This window comes from Thalassophryne amazonica, chromosome 23, assembly GCF_902500255.1.
Source record: "Thalassophryne amazonica chromosome 23, fThaAma1.1, whole genome shotgun sequence".
Taxonomy (NCBI): Eukaryota; Metazoa; Chordata; class Actinopteri; order Batrachoidiformes; family Batrachoididae; genus Thalassophryne; species Thalassophryne amazonica.
In genome coordinates this window covers 29,418,864-29,440,481 of record NC_047125.1, presented here as the reverse complement: position 1 = coordinate 29,440,481, position 21,618 = coordinate 29,418,864, and the positions used below count along the sequence as shown (strand labels likewise).

At 40.0% G+C, this 21,618-nt stretch overlaps 1 protein-coding gene across 1 annotated transcript in view; it reads left to right on the top strand.

The window, feature by feature from the left end:
* LOC117505440 (exocyst complex component 6B-like) overlaps positions 1–21,618 on the top strand; it is a 91,031-nt gene that overhangs the window by 29,933 nt on the left and 39,480 nt on the right. The window contains exons 10-13 of the mRNA XM_034165083.1: positions 1,109–1,297; positions 1,455–1,589; positions 2,529–2,717; positions 11,618–11,647. Of these exons, the coding sequence (XP_034020974.1) occupies positions 1,109–1,297; positions 1,455–1,589; positions 2,529–2,717; positions 11,618–11,647 (543 nt within the window). The remainder of the gene's footprint in view (positions 1–1,108; positions 1,298–1,454; positions 1,590–2,528; positions 2,718–11,617; positions 11,648–21,618) is intronic.

Below are 21,618 nucleotides of genomic sequence, written 5' to 3'. Positions count from 1 at the left end.
GGGGGTCGTTTTGACCGTTGGGGTTTTTCCGTAATTATTGTATGGCCTTGCCTTAAAATATAAGGCTCCTTGGGGCAACTGTTTGTTGTGATTTGGCGCTATATAAATAAAATTGATTTGATTTGATATGTATGTATATGTATGTGTATATGTGTGTATATGTATATATATATATGTGTGTGTGTGTGTGTGTGTGTGTGTGTGAGAGAGAGCGCATGCATGCACTGTGATCCCAGTGCTCAGTATTAGATGGTGACTTCTTTGCATTACACACCCACACTTCAAATTTTAATCAAGTCAGCACTTTTGCCTCGCCAGGCATTTTAATTTTTTTATTTATTTATTTTTTGGTCGTCTTGTGCTCCAAATTGTCGGAATGTTTTTAGGATTCCTCTGATTTTTTTTTTTTTTTTTTTTTTTTGGAACCTGAGTGAGTTTGGAATTCCAGCTCTAACTCTCCTACAGGAGTGTGTGTGTGTGTGTTTAGGTCAAGGTCCAAGTGTAGACAGTTTACTGATTTGGTTGGAATGTGTTTGTTACCCACCGGGGTCTGGGTTTGGACCCACAAATAGATTCATGATTCTGCATCCAGGGATATTTAGTTTCCATGTTTTCTCTTTATGCAACATGTTTTTGACCACCTCTTTTTTTCATTTTCATTCTTTTTTTCCCCTCCAATAATATTTTATGTGCTTGACGTCATCATTTACGATTGGCCAAGTCAACAGTTTGTTTGATTGGATGTTGGGTTTAAAGGCTTAATGAACAAAAGCCGACTTTTGAACTTGCAAATCTATAAGTGACGAATAAGGAAAAGCTGTGAGAAGTTCTGGAAGAATTATTAAAGGAAACAAGGTACATTACTGATGCTCACATGCAGTATGAGTAGAAGAGAACAGTAGGTACTATGTGCTTTTGGTTCCCCATCAGTACCTTGTACAGTTCTTGGCCTTGTTGAATTGACACAGTTGCAGTATGTTCACCTTCATGCTCATGAAGTTGCACAACGTGCTCATTTTCATTGGCTGACATTTCAACTTTTTCCAAGCGGAGAGATTTGCAGACTGAGAAATGGACTTAAACTGTTTGTGCTGGCGTTTACACACAGACGCTCCCTGTAAGAACGGGAAGAAAGTGCTGCTGTTCGCTCATTGATCATCGGCTGTTCTATTTGTGTGTCCTCAGTTCCACAGAGGTAGACGACATGATCCGCAAATCCACCAATCTGCTGCTGACCAGAACCCTGAGTCACTGTCTGCAGTATGCCATTAAGAAGAAGAATGTTGGCCTGGCAGAGGTACTGTGTGGGTGTCCAGTGGATAAAAATAAAATGTACAAATACACTAAGCAGTACGACATACGCTCTCCCAACTGTGGTGAGCTTTTATCTCTGAAGATGCGTTTGCTTTCCGTTTGGCGTGACGGTGTCGTGCTCCGTGTTTGTCTGAATTCAGTTGGTGCAGGTGATCATTAACACCACCCACCTGGAGCAGAGCTGCCACTTTCTGGAGGAGTTCATATCAAACATCACAAACGTCCCACCCGACACCGCGAACGCTACCAAGCTGTACGGGACCTCCACCTTTAAGGTACAAAAATGCCTTATTTTCCCCAATTCCACAATCTACGTTTTTGCAAGTTATTTGTTTATATTCTTGTAATCATTCATGTTTTATTTCTTGTGCACTTCTTGGGTTATTATTGGTTTGGTATAATTTTGAAGTTGGATCTATTTCTAGTTTCTTTTTCATACTTGCTTTAATTTTTTCCATCTACTCCACTTTTCATCATGCTGGATTGGTACAGATCTGATATAATGTCATCACAATTTAACGGTGATTAAAAACAATAAACCAGTATGAGCTATGATATGATATAGAGATGATACTTTTTTATTGTGGAATGATTTGATTTAATGCAATCTGATAGAATACTTTGTTTAGTGTAGACATTCATTATCCATGAAAAATTAGAATAAGCCAACAGTGGCATTGATTGCCTTCAAATTCACATTTTATAAAATAAATAAATAAATAAGGGATGTTCTTCAGATTTTAACTACTGTGCTGCAGAATTTTGGTGCTGCCTCTGCTCATCCTTTGTTCACCACTGGGGGCAGCATCGCATATAGCAGCGCAACATAGAAGTCCAGCAGTGAAGCCAGCTGTTGTTAGCATAGCATAGCTTTCGTGTTCTGAACCAGTATGACAGTATTAACTAATTGTGAACAGAATGTAAAGTTCAAACATTTTTCCGTTATACGCCGACACCGCCCCCACCATCAGACATTTTGTTTAGCATCCGTGTGAACAGTCTGGCGAGAGCATTACATCAAATTTCTATCCATACTCATCAAAATTGTTACACCCATAATGCATATGAAGTCGTTTTTTGTTTTAAGGTTTGTGATCTAGTGAGTTGAATCTCGGCCGGAAAAATGATTGTTTGTTGCAGCCACAATGTATTGCTAAATTGTGCACGACACCTTTTCAAACGAGAGTCTTACCACATGTATCTGTTTCTTGCAGGACGCCCGTCATGCGGCGGAGGCAGAGATCTACACCAGTCTCAACGCCAAGATTGACCAGTTCCTGCAGCTGGCTGATTATGATTGGACGGCTCCTGTACAGGGAAGCGGGAACTTGACCCCGAGCGACTACCTGAGTGACCTGATCGCTTTTCTCCGGAGCACCTTCAGCGTCTTCACCAACCTTCCCGTTAGTACGCACAAGTGTCATCTTCATACATGCTCATGTTCAGAGAGTGTTACAGACCTCTGTGTTTTCTACAGTCTTATTTCACCAAGACACTCAAAAAAATTCACCTCATCTCTGGAAAAGATTTTAGATTTTTTTTTAACCACGTGGAAAACAAGAATTCCATGACACACTGGAAAACTTAGTCTTGATGGTGAAAGGCAAGCACTAAATATGCTAGTGTTGGCTTCACAGAGACAGCACAGTAGACCTTCAGTTGTGACTTGAAAGTGTCCCACCCCCTCAAAAACCAACCAGAAACAACCATAAACAAAATATTAACAGAAATACTGTGATAGACGTGGCTAATTAACATAGGCCACCAGAGATCCTATTGGGAAGAACTCCAGGTGAGATCTGGACTGTTTTGCTGGATATCTGTTGGACGGGTGAGGCAGCACTCACAGGTCTGCTGTGTCAGTTGTCATTACAAATTTTGGGTACAAGTAAAATACATGTGTAATGACATTTGTTATTTGTTTTGCTAAAATAAGTAAGTTGTAAGTCATAACTTGTGAATTCCCAAATGCAGCATGAACTTCAAATTTTGCACATGGCTGTAAAATCTTCGATAAAACTCACTATTGTATTTTCCGTGGTATCCCCTCAAAATGAATGCCTTAACAATAGTATAATTAACTGTAATTTTGTGATATACCACAGAAAACAAGGTACTTGATAATTAGATTTCAACATAAAGTAAACTTCAGTTTTATGGAAAAAAGTGCTATATCTTTAATTATCATTACTGATTAATCTCTTTTAATTTACTTTATAAACAGCAAATTCTTATAGTTCAATCAACAGTCTAAATGTACATTTCTAAGTAGAGCTGAAGAAGTTATTCATTTTTTTTAACCCTGTAAAATGGTATGCTTTTGGCCTTGGCTGTGTTTGTGATGGTTATTAAACATTTTATGAAATAGAATCAAACAGAATTCTTCTCGACCGCAAGTTGATTTAGAATCTGAGTGTGTTTATTCAACATACCACACTGGCGCTCTTAAAAAAGTTAAATATGTTCTAAGCTTTTATTTACCCCTTTTAAAACATGAACTTTGTGTTTCTCTCTGTTCCTGTAACATGATTTTAAGCACGTAAACAGATCTCCTAAAATTTACTACACATAGTGCAGCAGATAACAGAATATTTGCAGAGGAATCGTTCAAATCCGGTTACAAGCACCAAATTTTGACTGTGTATACCTTTTGGTACATATTTTAGAAAAATAACAGCCATTTGAATTTTCAATAGGGGGCCAAATAGTGGTCAATTGAAGAACTACATAGTGGCCAAAAAAAAAAAAAATGTTAGTCATATTGAAAGCTTATACCACATTATGTGTCTGATCACAAAGATTCCTAAAAGGTATAGTTTGGATCTGTGACTGAATGTTCTGGAGTTATGGTGTAAAAACAGCAAGCATGGCGACAAAGGTCACTTTCAGTTTGTACAGGGGTCAAAAGTTAAAGTTGCTCCAGTTATGTTAAAACATGATGCAAATTATTGGTTGAGTTAGTAGGATTTTAAAAAGGAATAGTTTGCACCATGTGTCATGCTTAGTTATTATGTTATGGGGTAACATATGTCACGTCATAGAATCCAATGGATGTCGACATTGTTTGACCTTTACTTTGGAGACCAAACATTCAACACATTCAGAACTATTCCATTTGTTAATCCTATTAGTTCAACCAATAATTTGCACCACGTTACAGTTATCTGCTGTACTAACACACACAGGATGAGTTTTAAGGTGATTGATCACAGAGATCTGGTCAAAACAGATCACATGGCCACACACACACACACACACACACACACACACACACACACACACACACACACACACACACACACACACACACACACACACACACACACACACACACACACACACACACACACACACACACACAGTGGTACAGCTAAGTGATTTCAACACTTCTAAGGCTTTTCTTACACCCCCACCAGCCCCAGATGTGACCCCATTACTCTCATACAGTGTGGGGCCTCCTAAGCAGATCAGATGCTGTAGGTCGACAAATCTGGGTGGTATGACCCTCTAACGCAACAGATTATTGTATAAAAGAGCCGAGTTGCAGGGAACTGAATTTGATGCCCTTCAGACGACCAGACACAAGTTGATAGCCACAAGAACACGATGAGAACGAAAAGAGAAAGTGTTACTGCTCCTTTAGTTCTGACCATGGATACAATTGAGCTCCCCTTTAAAGACAGATCAGAGGTCACCACAGAAGGACCTCAAGGGAGAATTATGTGAAACCTTGAGAGGAAATTTTAACTTTCTTCTTCTCCAGGTTGATCCTTTGTAAGATTCTTGATCAGCGTTCTGTGCACTGAGAACACTGGCAGTAAATTCTGCTCGCTGTGTTCAGGACTTGTTGAGATTTCCAAGAGGCTTCACTTCCTCCTCTCAGGTGCCAGTTGAAGCCCAATTAGCATTGTTTCCAGGGCCCATGTGCAATAAATACTTTGCACAGAGAAATGTGGAAAAAGCTGCCAATGTCTTTGCCGTGCTTTGATGGAAGCGCTTTATTTCCACACAGTCCTGCAGTGTTCTTTCAAGAATTAAGCTTTTCATTTTCTGCATTCATAAAAATCGATCCCAGCTTTCATCCAAGTGAGTTTGCACTAGCTTTTTCAAACCGGGTTAGTTTGGATTGTGTATATTCTCAGGGTTGGGATGAAACTGTCATATCAAATGAAGATTGGCAGTGTTATTGTCCTGATCCTTTTTAACCCCCACCCTCCAGATCAGGGGCATTAAAATAAGCTGCTTCTGTCACACCCTTTTTGTTGCCATGGTAATTCATCAGTATTTCAGGTATTGCTTCCATATCGGACACACTCTTGGATGGGTTCGCACGTGAGCACTCTGTGACCCCTGTAACCTAGTTAAAAGTAGGACACATTCCATGTATCCTACTTTGTGTCCATTCCAAGACCATGTCTCCGGGTCAGCTCAGCACTTTCAGGTAGCATCTGTGTCGGATACAAATGCCTTATGACCAAAGTTTTGTACGAGTTCATAGGTGAACTAAGTCAATCAATCAATCAATTTTTTTATATAGCGCCAAATCACAACAAACAGTTGCCCCAAGGCGCTTTATATTGTAAGGCAAGGCCATACAATAATTATGTAAAACCCCAACGGTCAAAACGACCCCCTGTGAGCAAGCACTTGGCTACAGTGGGAAGGAAAAACTCCCTTTTAACAGGAAGAAACCTCCAGCAGAACCAGGCTCAGGGAGGGGCAGTCTTCTGCTGGGACTGGTTGGGGCTGAGGGAGAGAACCAAGAAAAAGACATGCTGTGGAGGGGAGCAGAGATCGATCACTAATGATTAAATGCAGAGTGGTGCATACAGAGCAAAAAGAGAAAGAAACAGTGCATCATGGGAACCCCCCAGCAGTCTACGTCTATAGCAGCATAACTAAGGGATGGTTCAGGGTCACCTGATCCAGCCCTAACTATAAGCTTTAGCAAAAAGGAAAGTTTTAAGCCTAATCTTAAAAGTAGAGAGGGTGTCTGTCTCCCTGATCTGAATTGGGAGCTGGTTCCACAGGAGAGGAGCCTGAAAGCTGAAGGCTCTGCCTCCCATTCTACTCTTACAAACCCTAGGAACTACAAGTAAGCCTGCAGTCTGAGAGCGAAGCGCTCTATTGGGGTGATATGGTACTACGAGGTCCCTAAGATAAGATGGGACCTGATTATTCAAAACCTTATAAGTAAGAAGAAGAATTTTAAATTCTATTCTAGAATTAACAGGAAGCCAATGAAGAGAGGCCAATATGGGTGAGATATGCTCTCTCCTTCTAGTCCCCGTCAGTACTCTAGCTGCAGCATTTTGAATTAACTGAAGGCTTTTTAGGGAACTTTTAGGACAACCTGATAATAATGAATTACAATAGTCCAGCCTAGAGGAAATAAATGCATGAATTAGTTTTTCAGCATCACTCTGAGACAAGACCTTTCTGATTTTAGAGATATTGCGTAAATGCAAAAAGGCAGTCCTACATATTTGTTTAATATGCGCTTTGAATGACATATCCTGATCAAAAATGACTCCAAGATTTCTCACAGTATTACTAGAGGTCAGGGTAATGCCATCCAGAGTAAGGATCTGGTTAGACACCATGTTTCTAAGATTTGTGGGGCCAAGTACAATAACTTCAGTTTTATCTGAGTTTAAAAGCAGGAAATTAGAGGTCATCCATGTCTTTATGTCTGTAAGACAATCCTGCAGTTTAGCTAATTGGTGTGTGTCCTCTGGCTTCATGGATAGATAAAGCTGGGTATCATCTGCGTAACAATGAAAATTTAAGCAATACCGTCTAATAATACTGCCTAAGGGAAGCATGTATAAAGTGAATAAAATTGGTCCTAGCACAGAACCTTGTGGAACTCCATAATTAACTTTAGTCTGTGAAGAAGATTCCCCATTTACATGAACAAATTGTAATCTATTAGACAAATATGATTCAAACCACCGCAGCGCAGTGCCTTTAATACCTATGGCATGCTCTAATCTCTGTAATAAAATTTTATGGTCAACAGTATCAAAAGCAGCACTGAGGTCTAACAGAACAAGCACAGAGATGAGTCCACTGTCCGAGGCCATAAGAAGATCATTTGTAACCTTCACTAATGCTGTTTCTGTACTATGATGAATTCTAAAACCTGACTGAAACTCTTCAAATAGACCATTCCTCTGCAGATGATCAGTTAGCTGTTTTACAACTACCCTTTCAAGAATTTTTGAGAGAAAAGGAAGGTTGGAGATTGGCCTATAATTAGCTAAGATAGCTGGGTCAAGTGATGGCTTTTTAAGTAATGGTTTAATTACTGCCACCTTAAAAGCCTGTGGTACATAGCCAACTAACAAAGATAGATTGATCATATTTAAGATCGAAGCATTAAATAATGGTAGGGCTTCCTTGAGCAGCCTGGTAGGAATGGGGTCTAATAAACATGTTGATGGTTTGGATGAAGTAACTAATGAAAATAACTCAGAACAATCGGAGAGAAAGAGTCTAACCAAATACCGGCATCACTGAAAGCAGCCAAAGATAACGATACGTCTTTGGGATGGTTATGAGTAATTTTTTCTCTAATAGTTAAAATTTTGTTAGCAAAGAAAGTCATGAAGTCATTACTAGTTAAAGTTAATGGAATACTCAGCTCAATAGAGCTCTGACTCTTTGTCAGCCTGGCTACAGTGCTGAAAAGAAACCTGGGGTTGTTCTTATTTTCTTCAATTAGTGATGAGTAGAAAGATGTCCTAGCTTTACGGAGGGCTTTTTTATAGAGCAACAGACTCTTTTTCCAGGCTAAGTGAAGATCTTCTAAATTAGTGAGACGCCATTTCCTCTCCAACTTACGGGTTATCTGCTTTAAGCTACGAGTTTGTGAGTTATACCACGGAGTCAGACACTTCTGATTTAAAGCTCTCTTTTTCAGAGGAGCTACAGCATCCAAAGTTGTCTTCAATGAGGATGTAAAACTATTGACGAGATACTCTATCTCCCTTACAGAGTTTAGGTAGCTACTCTGCACTGTGTTGGTATATGGCATTAGAGAACATAAAGAAGGAATCATATCCTTAAACCTAGTTACAGCGCTTTCTGAAAGACTTCTAGTGTAATGAAACTTATTCCCCACTGCTGGGTAGTCCATCAGAGTAAATGTAAATGTTATTAAGAAATGATCAGACAGAAGGGAGTTTTCAGGGAATACTGTTAAGTCTTCTATTTCCATACCATAAGTCAGAACAAGATCTAAGATATGATTAAAGTGGTGGGTGGACTCATTTACTTTTTGAGCAAAGCCAATAGAGTCTAATAATAGATTAAATGCAGTGTTGAGGCTGTCATTCTCAGCATCTGTGTGGATGTTAAAATCGCCCACTATAATTATCTTATCTGAGCTAAGCACTAAGTCAGACAAAAGGTCTGAAAATTCACAGAGAAACTCACAGTAACGACCAGGTGGACGATAGATAGCCCCGGCCCGTGCTACGAGCATTCTGACAGTTAGTGTGACTCGGGGGTGTTGACTCATTTAAACTAACATATTCATCCTGCTGTAACCAGGTTTCTGTTAGGCAGAATAAATCAATATGTTGATCAATTATTATATCATTTACCAACAGGGACTTAGAAGAGAGAAACCTAATGTTTAATAGACCACATTTAACTGTTTTAGTCTGTGGTGCAGTTGAAGGTGCTATATTATTTTTTCTTTTTGAATTTTTATGCTTAAATAGATTTTTGCTGGTTATTGGTAGTCTGGGAGCAGGCACCGTCTCTGCGGGGATGGGGTAATGAGGGGATGGCAGGGGGAGAGAAGCTGCAGAGAGGTGTGTAAGACTACAACTCTGCTTCCTGGTCCCAACCCTGGATAGTCACGGTTTGGAGGATTTAAGAAAATTGGCCAGATTTCTAGAAATGAGAGCTGCTCCATCCAAAGTGGGATGGATGCCGTCTCTCCTAACAAGACCAGGTTTTCCCCAGAAGCTTTGCCAATTATCTATGAAGCCCACCTCATTTTTTGGACACCACTCAGACAGCCAGCAATTCAAGGAGAACATGCGGCTAAACATGTCACTCCCTGTCCGATTGGGGAGGGGTCCAGAGAAAACTACAGAGTCCGACATTGTTTTTGCAAAGTTACACACCAATTTAATGTTAATTTTAGTGACCTCCGATTGGCGTAACCGGGTGTCATTACTGCCGACGTGAATTACAATCTTACCAAATTTACGCTTAGCCTTAGCCAGCAGTTTCAAATTTCCTTCAGTGTCGCCTGCTCTGGCCCCCGGAAGACAATTGACTATGGTTGCTGGTGTCGCTAACTTCACATTTCTCAAAACAGAGTCGCCAATAACCAGAGTTTGATCCTCGGCAGGTGTGTCGTCGAGTGGGGAAAAACGATTAGAGATGTGAACGGGTTGGCGGTGTACACGGGGCTTCTGTTTAGGGCTACGCTTCCTCCTCACAGTCACCCAGTCAGCCTGCTTTCCCGGCTGCTCGGGATCTGCCAGGGGGGAACTAACGGCGGCTAAGCTACCTTGGTCCGCACCGACTACAGGGGCCTTGCTAGCTGTAGAATTTTCCACGGTGCGGAGCCGAGTCTCCAATTCGCCCAGCCTGGCCTCCAAAGCTACGAATAAGCTACACTTATTACAAGTACCATTACTGCTAAAGGAGGCCGAGGAATAACTAAACATTTCACACCCAGAGCAGAAAAGTGTGGGAGAGACAGGAGAAGCCGCCATGCTAAATCGGCTAAGAGCTAGTAGCTACGCTAAGCTAGCGGATTCCTAAAAACACGCAAAGTGAATAATGTGTAAATAATTTAGAGGTGATTCAGCAGAAGGAGTGCTTTAGTTAAGGCACGTAAAGATTACACTGGGAAACAAATCGTAATCTAGATAACTAGACCAATCTAACTGCGCAGATTAAACAGCTAACAGATACAGCAAAACACCGCTGTGCTCCGGAACAGGAAGTGATACAATACCGCAGTGAGAGCCAACCACCAGTAGAGGCAAGCAAGAGCAATTCAGCACAAGGCGAATTACAAAACTACTGTGGCTGCCAAAACTCAGTGCTCCCTGGTGTCACTTTCATTTGGGATACACGTCTAGACCAAAATATTGGTTGAGTTTGCACCTTGTGTGACCCTAGTTAAAATTACAGTTAGTCTCTATCAAAACCTAGTTGCTGTGGCACAAGATTGGTGCAGCTGTTGTTGTGTTAGCATGGAAAATTAAGAGATCTGTGTGGCACACTATTCTCACTTTTTGTCTTACCACTAGGGATGGGTATTGATTAGATTTTATCTATTGATTCCGCTTATCAAGCCGATTCCTTATCGTTTTCCTTATCAGTACCTCTTGTGAATTTTCTGTGTTCTAAAAGTAGGCTTTACAGGTTTTCTGTGTCAACATTTTATTGAGTCTTAAAGTAAATAAATATGAAATTGGTCATTGGATCCTTGATCCCTGGACATAAATAAAAATAAACAATCTGTAGTTTTTGTCAAAAGCATTTCCTTTCAGACATTTTGGCAGGAATGTCACTCCATACCTCTGAGCTAAGCTCAGCCAGCTGCTGCACATCAGTGCAAGATGTCTCTCTTTTGGGAGGGGACAATAACGTTTTGATCGATTGCAGTTTATTGTTTGTATTACAGCGTTTGGAAAGAGTTATCATTTGATTTAAACGGTGATTTGCTTTGAAGTTATTGGCAGAGAGCAGCGCAGCGTTTGGAGCTGTACAATCGGAACAGAGGACGATTCTCGTTTCTTTTTCGCAACAAGACAGGAGTCCCAGTTAGTGACTTTAATCCACACAAAAGCGACTCACGATTGACATATTTTAATGGCTTTGAGAGGGGTTAAGAAGTGGAGTTACCGCTTCGGAAAACCATCGAAGCAAAGAACCCACGAAGCAGCATGTTGGAGCACTGCCTCTTTGCTTCAAGCTTCAAAGCAGAGCCACGCTACAGAAGCGGTTGATTACAGACCCCCTGCAGGGTCTGTAATCAACGTAGAGAAATGAGCATTTTCCCGACAAACACCCCCAAAAACAACGGCCACTCTAAAGGACCAATAAGGGAATCGTGAAGCAAAAATGCTATTGTCGGTGGATCGAACCATTTCTTAATGATACCTGAAAAGAACCAGTTCCTGATACCCAACCATACTTACCACTGGGGGTTTTTGACTCTTTTTACCATCACAGTGTGCTAGCTGTTGTAGTGTACCTCAGTCTCACCACCCTAGCTTTGCAGTTTTGCCACCTGCTAAATCTGCTGGTTTGTTTCATGCCATAGGGAATGGCCATAGAACATGCTACCTTACCGGTGAGTATTTGGTTTGTTGTGGCTACAGATTGCCCCCCCCCCCCCCCCCCCCACACTGACCTTTATAACTCTTCAACTTTGACCTAGCCCATGATAGTTGAGCAACCAGCATGTAAGTTGGAGTGATGCATGTTTTCCTGAACTACCTTTGACCTAAGTGGGGAACAGAATTAAAGCCTGCCACCTGACCACAGCTGCCAAAAATGAATTTATTAATTTACTTACTGTTTCCACACTCGGCCCATTTTATTGGATGATTTGATAGGTAGCAGCTGGTCAGTCAAAACGTTTTTATCTTAGAGCTGCAAGTATCTCTTATTTCATTGAATGTTCCGGCCAGTTTTTAATTATTTAGTTATAGTGTTTTGTGGTTACACACACAGGTCCTATTTGTCGCGAGTGTGGTTGGCTAGTAATTATTATTAGACATCCATGTGATTACCCACTAACTTTTGCATTCAAACTTGCGCTATCAGTGTTTGAACAATATTTTAGGTAACATACAAATAATCTAGAGAAGGCTGCATGAGCATTTTGACAAGCTTCAGTTGACTTTATAATCAATTTTTAACACTTTAAAAACATAGCCTACATGTTTTTGGTGTGTGCACGTTGACCACTACAGTGTGTAATGTTGCCCTAATTAGTGGTAGACGTTACCCGCTTCTGCCCTACTGATTGCATTGGTTTTCTTGATCAATGCTCTAGTTTTTATGCTCCCAGGGGCATTATGTTTTCACCCCGTCTGGGTGCCCATCCATCTGTTAATTAGTAAACATATCGTTTCCTTGCATAACTAAAGAATGCCTCATCTGATTTGAACCCATTTCTTGGTGGTGAATTGGGGAGGCAGGAGGAAGGTTCCATTAAAAAATGTCCATCATCCATTATCCAGTATGGCCACTATGGACACCATCTTGGTTTTCATTTCTGCGCCGTTAGTAACGAACGCCTCATCTTACTGAAACCATTTCTTGGTGGAGGCTGGAAGAAGTAAACTTTTGAAAACGGGGATCAATACAGCACATACAAATTATAAAGCGCCAATATTTTACAATCCTCAGAGGTGCTTCAGAACCATCACACCCAAAAATAACAGACTGAAAAACAGTTTTTAGCCCAGAGCTGTCATTGCTCTGAACACTGCACAAACCTGAAAATACTTTAACTTGAACACTCAATGTAGATGTGTAAATTCTTTTTATTGTTAACTTACATTGTGTCTGTCTGCTATCTGTTCCTCCTTATTTGTTGCTTGTCTTTAGTGCTTTTTAAACAGCACTGAATATGAGTCTCCACCCCAATTTTGTTCTACTTGTGTCTTGACAATTAAAGATATTCAGATTTTGATACAAATAGACTATATACCATCTTTGAATCTCTAATCTTTTACCATTGAAATCATTTCCAGGCATCATTTTCCACCTCTCCAAATCTTCTCCTGTATTAATATTTAGGTTTCAATACCTACTCCTGTATATTATATAGTACCATATTTATTGTATATGTTGTTTATTACCCTTAATATTTAAATATAGTTATATATATGATGTTTTATCTTGCTTATGTCTTATTATTTATTATTATATATACTTTTTCTTGAGCCGCTTGGGTGGGTGGGGAGAGTTCCCATGGGATAAAAAAAGTTTTTCAACCTACCATCCCTGGTTCTCAAGACCAGGCACCTAAGTGGCTCTACTTTACTCTTTTCTACTCTTCTATTTTACTCTTCCTTTTTAGATATTTAGATATACCTTAGTACACTAGCATAGTTTCACCTTAGAATTGGAATATAATATATAAGATATACCTTACTGAATTTTCATGAAACCATACACCAACTGAAAACACGAGTGGAGGCACACGCCCTGCTTTGCATTGCTTGTCTTTCCAAGAAAAATCACTATTAGCTAAAATTCACTTGACTCTTGGGGGTGTTGCTTAAATGACACCAGCTGAAACTCACTTTAAACACTTTGTAAAGGTGAACTCAGGTCGCGAATCAGAATAAAAACTTGCAATTCTTCTTCTGTCACTATTAGTGTTGAAAAAAATGAAAATAAAAATTCAGAGTTGTCACACATTCATATAGCATTTGCTTTGATCGCACCTCTTGACTTTTGGCTGCCCCGACTGGTTGTTCATTGAACTGACAGCTTCCTGGAGAGACGGCGAGCATATTATACACCGTGTCAAATTCCTTCCAGGAGTCATGAATCAGGGTGTTATGGCATTGTTAAACACCATCTTACTGTCTGTGGCCTCTCTGACTCTACCTCCAGTGTCGTGGGCTGTGAGAAGGATGTTTTAGAATACGATTATTGAAGGTTTGTCCGGTAGTTTGTTGGAGATGATGATCACATCTGGAGTTCTGCTTGTTTTCAAATCAAATCAAACTTTGTGTAGCACTTTACAACAGTAACCACTGAAGCAAAGTACTTTACATGAATACATAAAATCAACAACAATAAAACAACAAAACAACCATCATAATAAGACTCTGTGCTAAAAGCAGTTCTGACGTTTTTAGCATAACTTTGAACAGAGACAAGGTACTGATCAAGTGCAACTCAAGGAGCAAAGAATTCCAAAGTCTAGACCCAGCCACAACAAAAGAGCGGTCACCCCACTGCCTGCTTTTGGTCCTAGGGACCTCCAGCTGTTGCTGACCAGTGGACCGCAAAGTTCTGGTGGGTGTGTATGCAGTTAACAGTTCACAAAGATGAGAAGGTGCAAGTCCATGTATAGCTTTAAAAACAGATATTAAGAGTTTAAAATCAATCTTATAACGGACTGGAAGCCAGTGGAGAGTGGACAAAACTGGAGTGATATGACTATGTTTGCGAGTGTTTGTCAGAAGGCCGCTGCAGCGTTTTGAACCCTCTGTAGACCTTGAAGAACGTTTTTAACAAGTTGGTAAACAGTAGTTTGACACTTAACGTTTCTTCATCTTGAATTTCATGCAAAAAAAAACACCCTTTTGATGTTGATATATGATAAGAATGTTTTACATTAATTTGAGCGCTTTACCAGGTTTCTACATATTCTGCCTCCATCACCGCCACATTTATAAATTCGTGCTGTGTTCACGGTGGTGAACATGGTTGTAGAAATGTTTACATCATTGTATTAACTGCACACAGTGTAGATCGATATGCCCCCCAAAATACTGTTTTGATAGGAAACGTTGCCATTTCTTCTCCCCACAAATGTGTGTGCATCTTTAATCTTTGCCATTGTATTCAATTAAATATTGTGACATTGGCAAAGTTATTTAATTTAAGCAACTTAGGCAAATAAATTAACTGATGTGCATTCATATAACTTCAGTCTACTGTGGTAGATGCCAAAAGAAAGTAACGGTAACTTTGTTTTTCATCAGTGACTCATTTTACATTTGGTCTCTTGGCAAGGGCCAATATAGCAGTTGATTCTACTTTGCTATATATAACATCAATAATTTGAATTCTGTGAACTGTGAGAGTGATTGTGTAATTAAAAACAAAAGAATAATGCACATGAAATACTGTTTGTGCTCGTAAAACAATTTATCATTACCACGATTATTACGTCCACCAAGGACGCCAAGGAATAAAATCACCTGCGTTTATTTGTCTGTCTGTCCTTCTGTTAGCAGGATTACATTAAAACTACTGCATGGATTTTGATGACATTTTCACCACAGATAGATAATAGGCCAAGGAAAACCCCATTAAATTTTGGAATTGATCCAGACCGGGATCCAGATTCTGCATCAAGTTTCGTTTTATATACGCTTTGAAGGATTAAGTCAAAACTGCTTCATGGATTCTCACCAAATTTTCACCACGGATACATATTAGGCCATGGAGGAATCCATTCAATTTTAGAGGTGATCCGGATCCGGGTTCTGGATCAAGTTTCACTTTATATAGGCTTTGAGGGATTTCTTCAAAACTACTTCACACATTCTCACCAAATTTGCACCAGAGATAGACATTAGGACATGGAACACTCCATTAAACTTTGGAGATGATCCAGATCCAGATTGGCAGACATCAGAAATCTCTGATTGCTCTTGTTATATTTATGAGAAACTGAATGACGAGTCGCAGTGTCTGAGTTTGTAGATGTTCAAGGTCAAGATAGACATCCAGTGTTTCAATGGTTTACTTGACTTGGCAGTCAGATGTGTGTCAGTATGTGGAGAAAACATCAAACTTGTCTCTGGATCCTTGGCTTTTCAGATTGATTTGAGAGGTGTTTGGTGTTGTAGATATCTTTTCAGAAGAATGAAGGTCCAAGCCATTCAGGTCCTGGTGCTTTCCGTCTTACTGTATGGTTGTGAGACTTGGACACTAACTAGTGTAATACTAGTGTAATACTTGGTGTCTTTGGAGAATCCTTGGGTACCACTTGAATAACTTTCAAATCAAATCAATTTTATTTATATAGCGCCAAATCACAACAAACAGTTGCCCCAAGGCGCTTTATATTGTAAGGCAAAAGCCATACAATAATTACAGAAAAACCCCAACGGTCAAAACGACCCCCTGTGAGCAAGATGATACCCAGCTTTATCTATCCATGAAGCCAGAGGACACACACCAGTTAGCTAAACTGCAGGATTGTCTTACAGACATAAAGACATGGATAACCTCTAATTTCCTGTACTTGGCCCCACAAATCTTAGAAACATGGTGTCTAACCAGATCCTTACTCTGGATGGCATTACCCTGACCTCTAGTAATACTGTGAGAAATCTTGGAGTCATTTTTGATCAGGATATGTCATTCAATGCGCATATTAAACAAATATGTAGGACTGCTTTTTTGCATTTGCGCAATATCTCTAAAATTAGAAAGGTCTTGTCTCAGAGTGATGCTGAAAAACTAATTCATGCATTTATTTCCTCTAGGCTGGACTATTGTAATTCATTATTATCAGGTTGTCCTAAAAGTTCCCTGAAAAGCCTTCAGTTAATTCCAATTGCTGCAGCTAGAGTACTGACGGGGACTAGAAGGAGAGAGCATATTTCACCCATATTGGCCTCTCTTCATTGGCTTCCTGTTAATTCTAGAATAGAATTTAAAATTCTTCTTCTTACTTATAAGGTTTTGAATAATCAGGTCCCATCTTATCTTGGGGACCTCATTGTACCATATCACCCCAATAGAGCGCTTCGCTCTCAGACTGCAGGCTTACTTGTAGTTCCTAGGGTTTTTAAGAGTAGAATGGGAGGCAGAGCCTTCAGCTTTCAGGCTTCTCTCCTGTGGAACCAGCTCCCAGTTCGGATCAGGGAGACAGACACCCTCTCTACTTTTAAGATTAGGCTTAAAACTTTCCTTTTTGCTAAAGCTTATAGTTAGGGCTGGATCAGGTGACCCTGAACCATCCCTTAGTTATGCTGCTATAGACTTAGACTGCTGGGGGGTTCCCATGATGCACTGAGTGTTTCTTTCTCTTTTTCCTCTGTATGCACCACTCTGCATTTAATCATTAGTGATTGATCTCTGCTCCCCTCCACAGCATGTCTTTTTCCTGGTTCTCTCCCTCAGCCCCAACCAGTCCCAGCAGAAGACTGCCCCTCCCTGAGCCTGGTTCTGTTGGAGGTTTCTTCCTGTTAAAAGGGAGTTTTTCCTTTCCACTGTCGCCAAGTGCTTGCTCACAGGGGTCGTTTTGACTGTTGGGGTTTTTCCGTAATTATTGTATGGCTTTGCCTTACAATATAAAGCGCCTTGGGGCAACTGTTTGTTGTGATTTGGCGCTATATAAATAAAATTGATTTGATTTGACCTTAAAAGCCTGTGGTACATAGCCAACTAATAAAGATAGATTGATCATATTTAAGATCGAAGCATTAATTAATGGTAGGGCTTCCTTGAGCAGCCTGGTAGGAATGGGGTCTACAACCCCTGGCAAAAATTATGGAATCACTGGCCTCGATGGATGTTCATTCAGTTGTTTAATTTTGTAGAAAAAAAGCAGATCACAGACATGACACAAAACTAAAGTCATTTCAAATGGCAACTTTCTGGCTTTAAGAAACACTATAAGAAATCAGGAAAAAAAATTGTGGCAGTCAGTAACGGTTACTTTTTTAGACCAAGCAGAGGGAAAAAAAATATGGAATCACTCAATTCTGAGGAAAAAATTATGGAATCATGAAAAACAAAAGAACGCTCCAACACATCACTAGTATTTTGTTGCACCACCTCTGGCTTTTATAACAGCTTGCAGTTTCTGAGACATGGACTTAATGAGTGACAAACAGTACTCTTCATCAATCTGGCTCCAACTTTCTCTGATTGCTGTTGCCAGATCAGCTTTGCAGGTTGGAGCCTTGTCATGGACCATTTTCTTCAACTTCCACCGAAGATTTTCAATTGGATTAAGATCCGGACTATTTGCAGGCCATGACATTGACCCTATGTGTCTTTTTGCAAGGAATGTTTTCACAGTTTTTGCTCTATGGCAAGATGCATTATCATCTTGAAAAATGATTTCATCATCCCCAAACATCCTTTCAATTGATGGGAGAAGAAGTGTCCAAAATATCAACGTAAACTTGTGCATTTATTGATGATGTAATGACAGCCATCTCCCCAGTGCCTTTACCTGACATGCAGCCCCATATCATCAATGACTGTGGAAATTTACATGTTCTCTTCAGGCAGTCATCTTTATAAATCTCATTGGAACAGCACCAAACAAAAGTTCCAGCATCATCACCTTGCCCAATGCAGATTCGAGATTCATCACTGAATATGACTTTCATCCAGTCATCCGCAGTCCATGATTGCTTTTCCTTAGCCCACTGTAACCTTGTTTTTTTCTGTTTAGGTGTTAATGATGGCTTTCATTTAGCTTTTCTGTATGTAAATCCCATTTCCTTTAGGCGGTTTCTTACAGTTCAGTCACAGACGTTGACTCCAGTTTCCTCCCATTCGTTCCTCATTTGTTTTGTTGTGCATTTTCGATTTTTGAGACATATTGCTTTAAGTTTTCTGTCTTGATGCTTTGATGTCTTCCTTGGTTTACCAGTATGTTTGCCTTTAACAACCTTCCCATGTTGTTTGTATTTGGCCGAGAGTTTAGACATAGCTGACTGTGAACAACCAACATCTTTTGCAACATTGTGTGATGATTTACCCTCTTTTAAGAGTTTGATAATCCTCTCCTTTGTTTCAATTGACATCTCTCGTGTTGGACCCATGATTCACGTCAGTCCACCTGGTGCAACAGCTCTCCAAGGTGTGATCACTCCTTTTTAGATGCAGACTAACGAGCAGATCTGATTTGATGCAGGTGTTAGTTTTGGGGTTGAAAATTTACAGGGTGATTCCATAAGTTATTCCTCAGAATTGAGTGAGTCCATATTTTTTCCCCTCTGCTTGTTCTAAAAAAGTAACCGTTGCTGACTGCCACAATTATTTTTCCTGATTTCTTATAGTGTTTCTTAAAGCCAGAAAGTTGCCATTTGAAATTACTTTAGTTTTGTGTCATGTCTGTGATCTGCTTTTTTTCTACAAAATTAAACAACTGAATGAACATCCTCCGAGGCCGGTGATTCCATAATTTTTGCCAGGGGTTGTAATAGACATGTTGATGGTTTGGAGGAAGTGACTAATGAAAGTAACTCAGACAGAACAATCGGAGAGAAAGAGTCTAACCAAATACCAGCATTACTGAAAGCAGCTGAACATAAAGATATGTCTTTGGGATGGTTATGAATCATTTTTTCTCTAATAGTTAAAATTTTGTTTTCAAAGAAAGTCATGAAGTCATTACTAGTTAAAGTTAAAGGAATACTTGGCTCAATAGAGCTCTGACTCTTTGTCAGCCTGGCTACAGTGCTGAAAAGAAACCTGGGGTTGTTCTTATTTTCTTCAATTAGTGATGAGTAGTAAGATGTCCTAGCTTTATGGAGGGCTTTTTTATAGAGCAACAGACTCTTTTTCCAGGCTAAATGAAGATCTTCTAAATTAGTGAGACGCCATTTCCTCTCCAGCTTACGGGTTATCTGCTTTAAGCTGCGAGATTGTGGGTTATACCACGGAGTCAGGCACTTCTGATTTAAGGCTCTCTTTTTCAGAGGAGCTGCAGCATCCAAAGTTGTGCTCAATGAGGATGTAAAGCTATTGACGAGATAATCTATCTCACTCACAGAGTTTAGGTAGCTCCTCTGCCCTGTGTTGGTATATGGCATTGAAGAAAATAACAAAGAAGGAATCATATCCATAAACCTAGTTACAGCGCTTTCAGAAAGACTTCTACTGTAATGAAACTTATTCCCCACTGCTGGGTAGTCCATTAAAGTAAATGTAAATGTTATTAAGAAATGATCAGACAAAAAGGGGTTTTCAGGGAATACTGTTAAGTCTTCAGTTTCTGTGCCATATGTCAGAACAAGATCTAATGTGTGGCTAAAGTGGTGGGTAGGCTCATTTACATTTTGAGCGAAGCCAACTGTGTCTAATAATAGATTAAATGCAGTGTTGAGGCTGTCATTCTCAGCATCTATGTGGATCTTAAAATCACCCACTATAATTATCTTATCTGAGCTAAGCACTAAGTCAGACAAAAGGTCTGAAAAATCACAAAGAAACTCACAGTAACAACCAGGTGAACGATAGATAACAACAAATAAAACTGGTTTTTGAGACTTCCAATTTGGATGGACAAGACTAAGAGTCAAGCTTTCAAATGAATTAAAGCTCTGTCTGGGTCTTTGATTAATTAATAAGCTAGAGTGGAAGATTGCTGCTAATCCTCCGCCTCGGCCCGTGCTACGAGCATTCTGACAGTTAGTGTGACTCGGGGGTGTTGACTCATTTAAACTAACATATTCATCCTGCTGTAACCAGGTTTCTGTAAGGCAGAAAAAAATCAATATGTTGATCAATTATTATATCATTTACTAACAGGGACTTAGAAGAGAGAGACCTAATATTTAATAACCACATTTAACTGTTTTAGTCTGTGGTGCAGTTGAAGGTGCTATATTATTTTTTCTTTTTGAATTTTTATGCTTAAATAGATTTTTACTGGTTATTGGTGGTCTGGGAGCAGGCACTGTCTCTACAGGGATGGGGTATTGGGGGCATGGCAGGGGGAGAGAAGCTGCAGAGAGGTGTGTAAGACTACAACTCTGCTTCCTGGTCCCAACCCTGAGTAGTCATGGTTTGGAGGGTTTAATAAAATTGGCCAGATTTCTAGAAATGAGAGCTGCTCCATCCAAAGTGGGATGGATGCCGTCTCTCCTAACAAGACCAGGTTTTCCCCAGAAGCTTTGCCAATTATCTATGAAGCCCACCTCATTTTTTGGACACCACTCAGACAGCCAGCAATTCAAGGAGAACATGCGGGTAAACATGTCACTCCCGGTCCGATTGGGGAGGGGCCCAGAGAAAACTACAGAGTCCGACATTGTTTTTGCAAAGTTACACACGATTCAATATTAATTTTAGTGACCTCCGAACTTTGTGTCACTTAAAATGAGGAGTATCACTGGGATTGTCAGAGAACATCAGCTTTTACGTTTTAGCCATGTGGCGCATTTCTCTGTGCATGATCCAGCATGCAGATGCATGAGTAGTGAGGTCCTCAATGACTGGAGGCCATGGGGACATCCGCGCTTCCACTGATGTAGCAGATTTACGGGTATTTTAAGTGTTGATTGACCGTTTGTCTGTTTGTGTGGTTTCCACCTACGTAGGACTTGAGGCGTGCCTATGAAGTGATTGATTGTTGCAGTAACATGTAGCACTAGCACATGCTCCCAAACGTGACGAGACCTACGGTTAGTCGCTGTTTTCCACCTTGTGTGAGGCAGCAAATAAATGCATGGAACGCATTCAGTCAGAAGTGAGTTTTGTTTTGGAGTTTTATATGTTTGTGTTATGATGATGGCACAGAGATTAAAGCTGCGGTGTAGATCATCTATATCATCTATAAATCGTAAACTAAGCATTCATCCCTATTTCTCAATT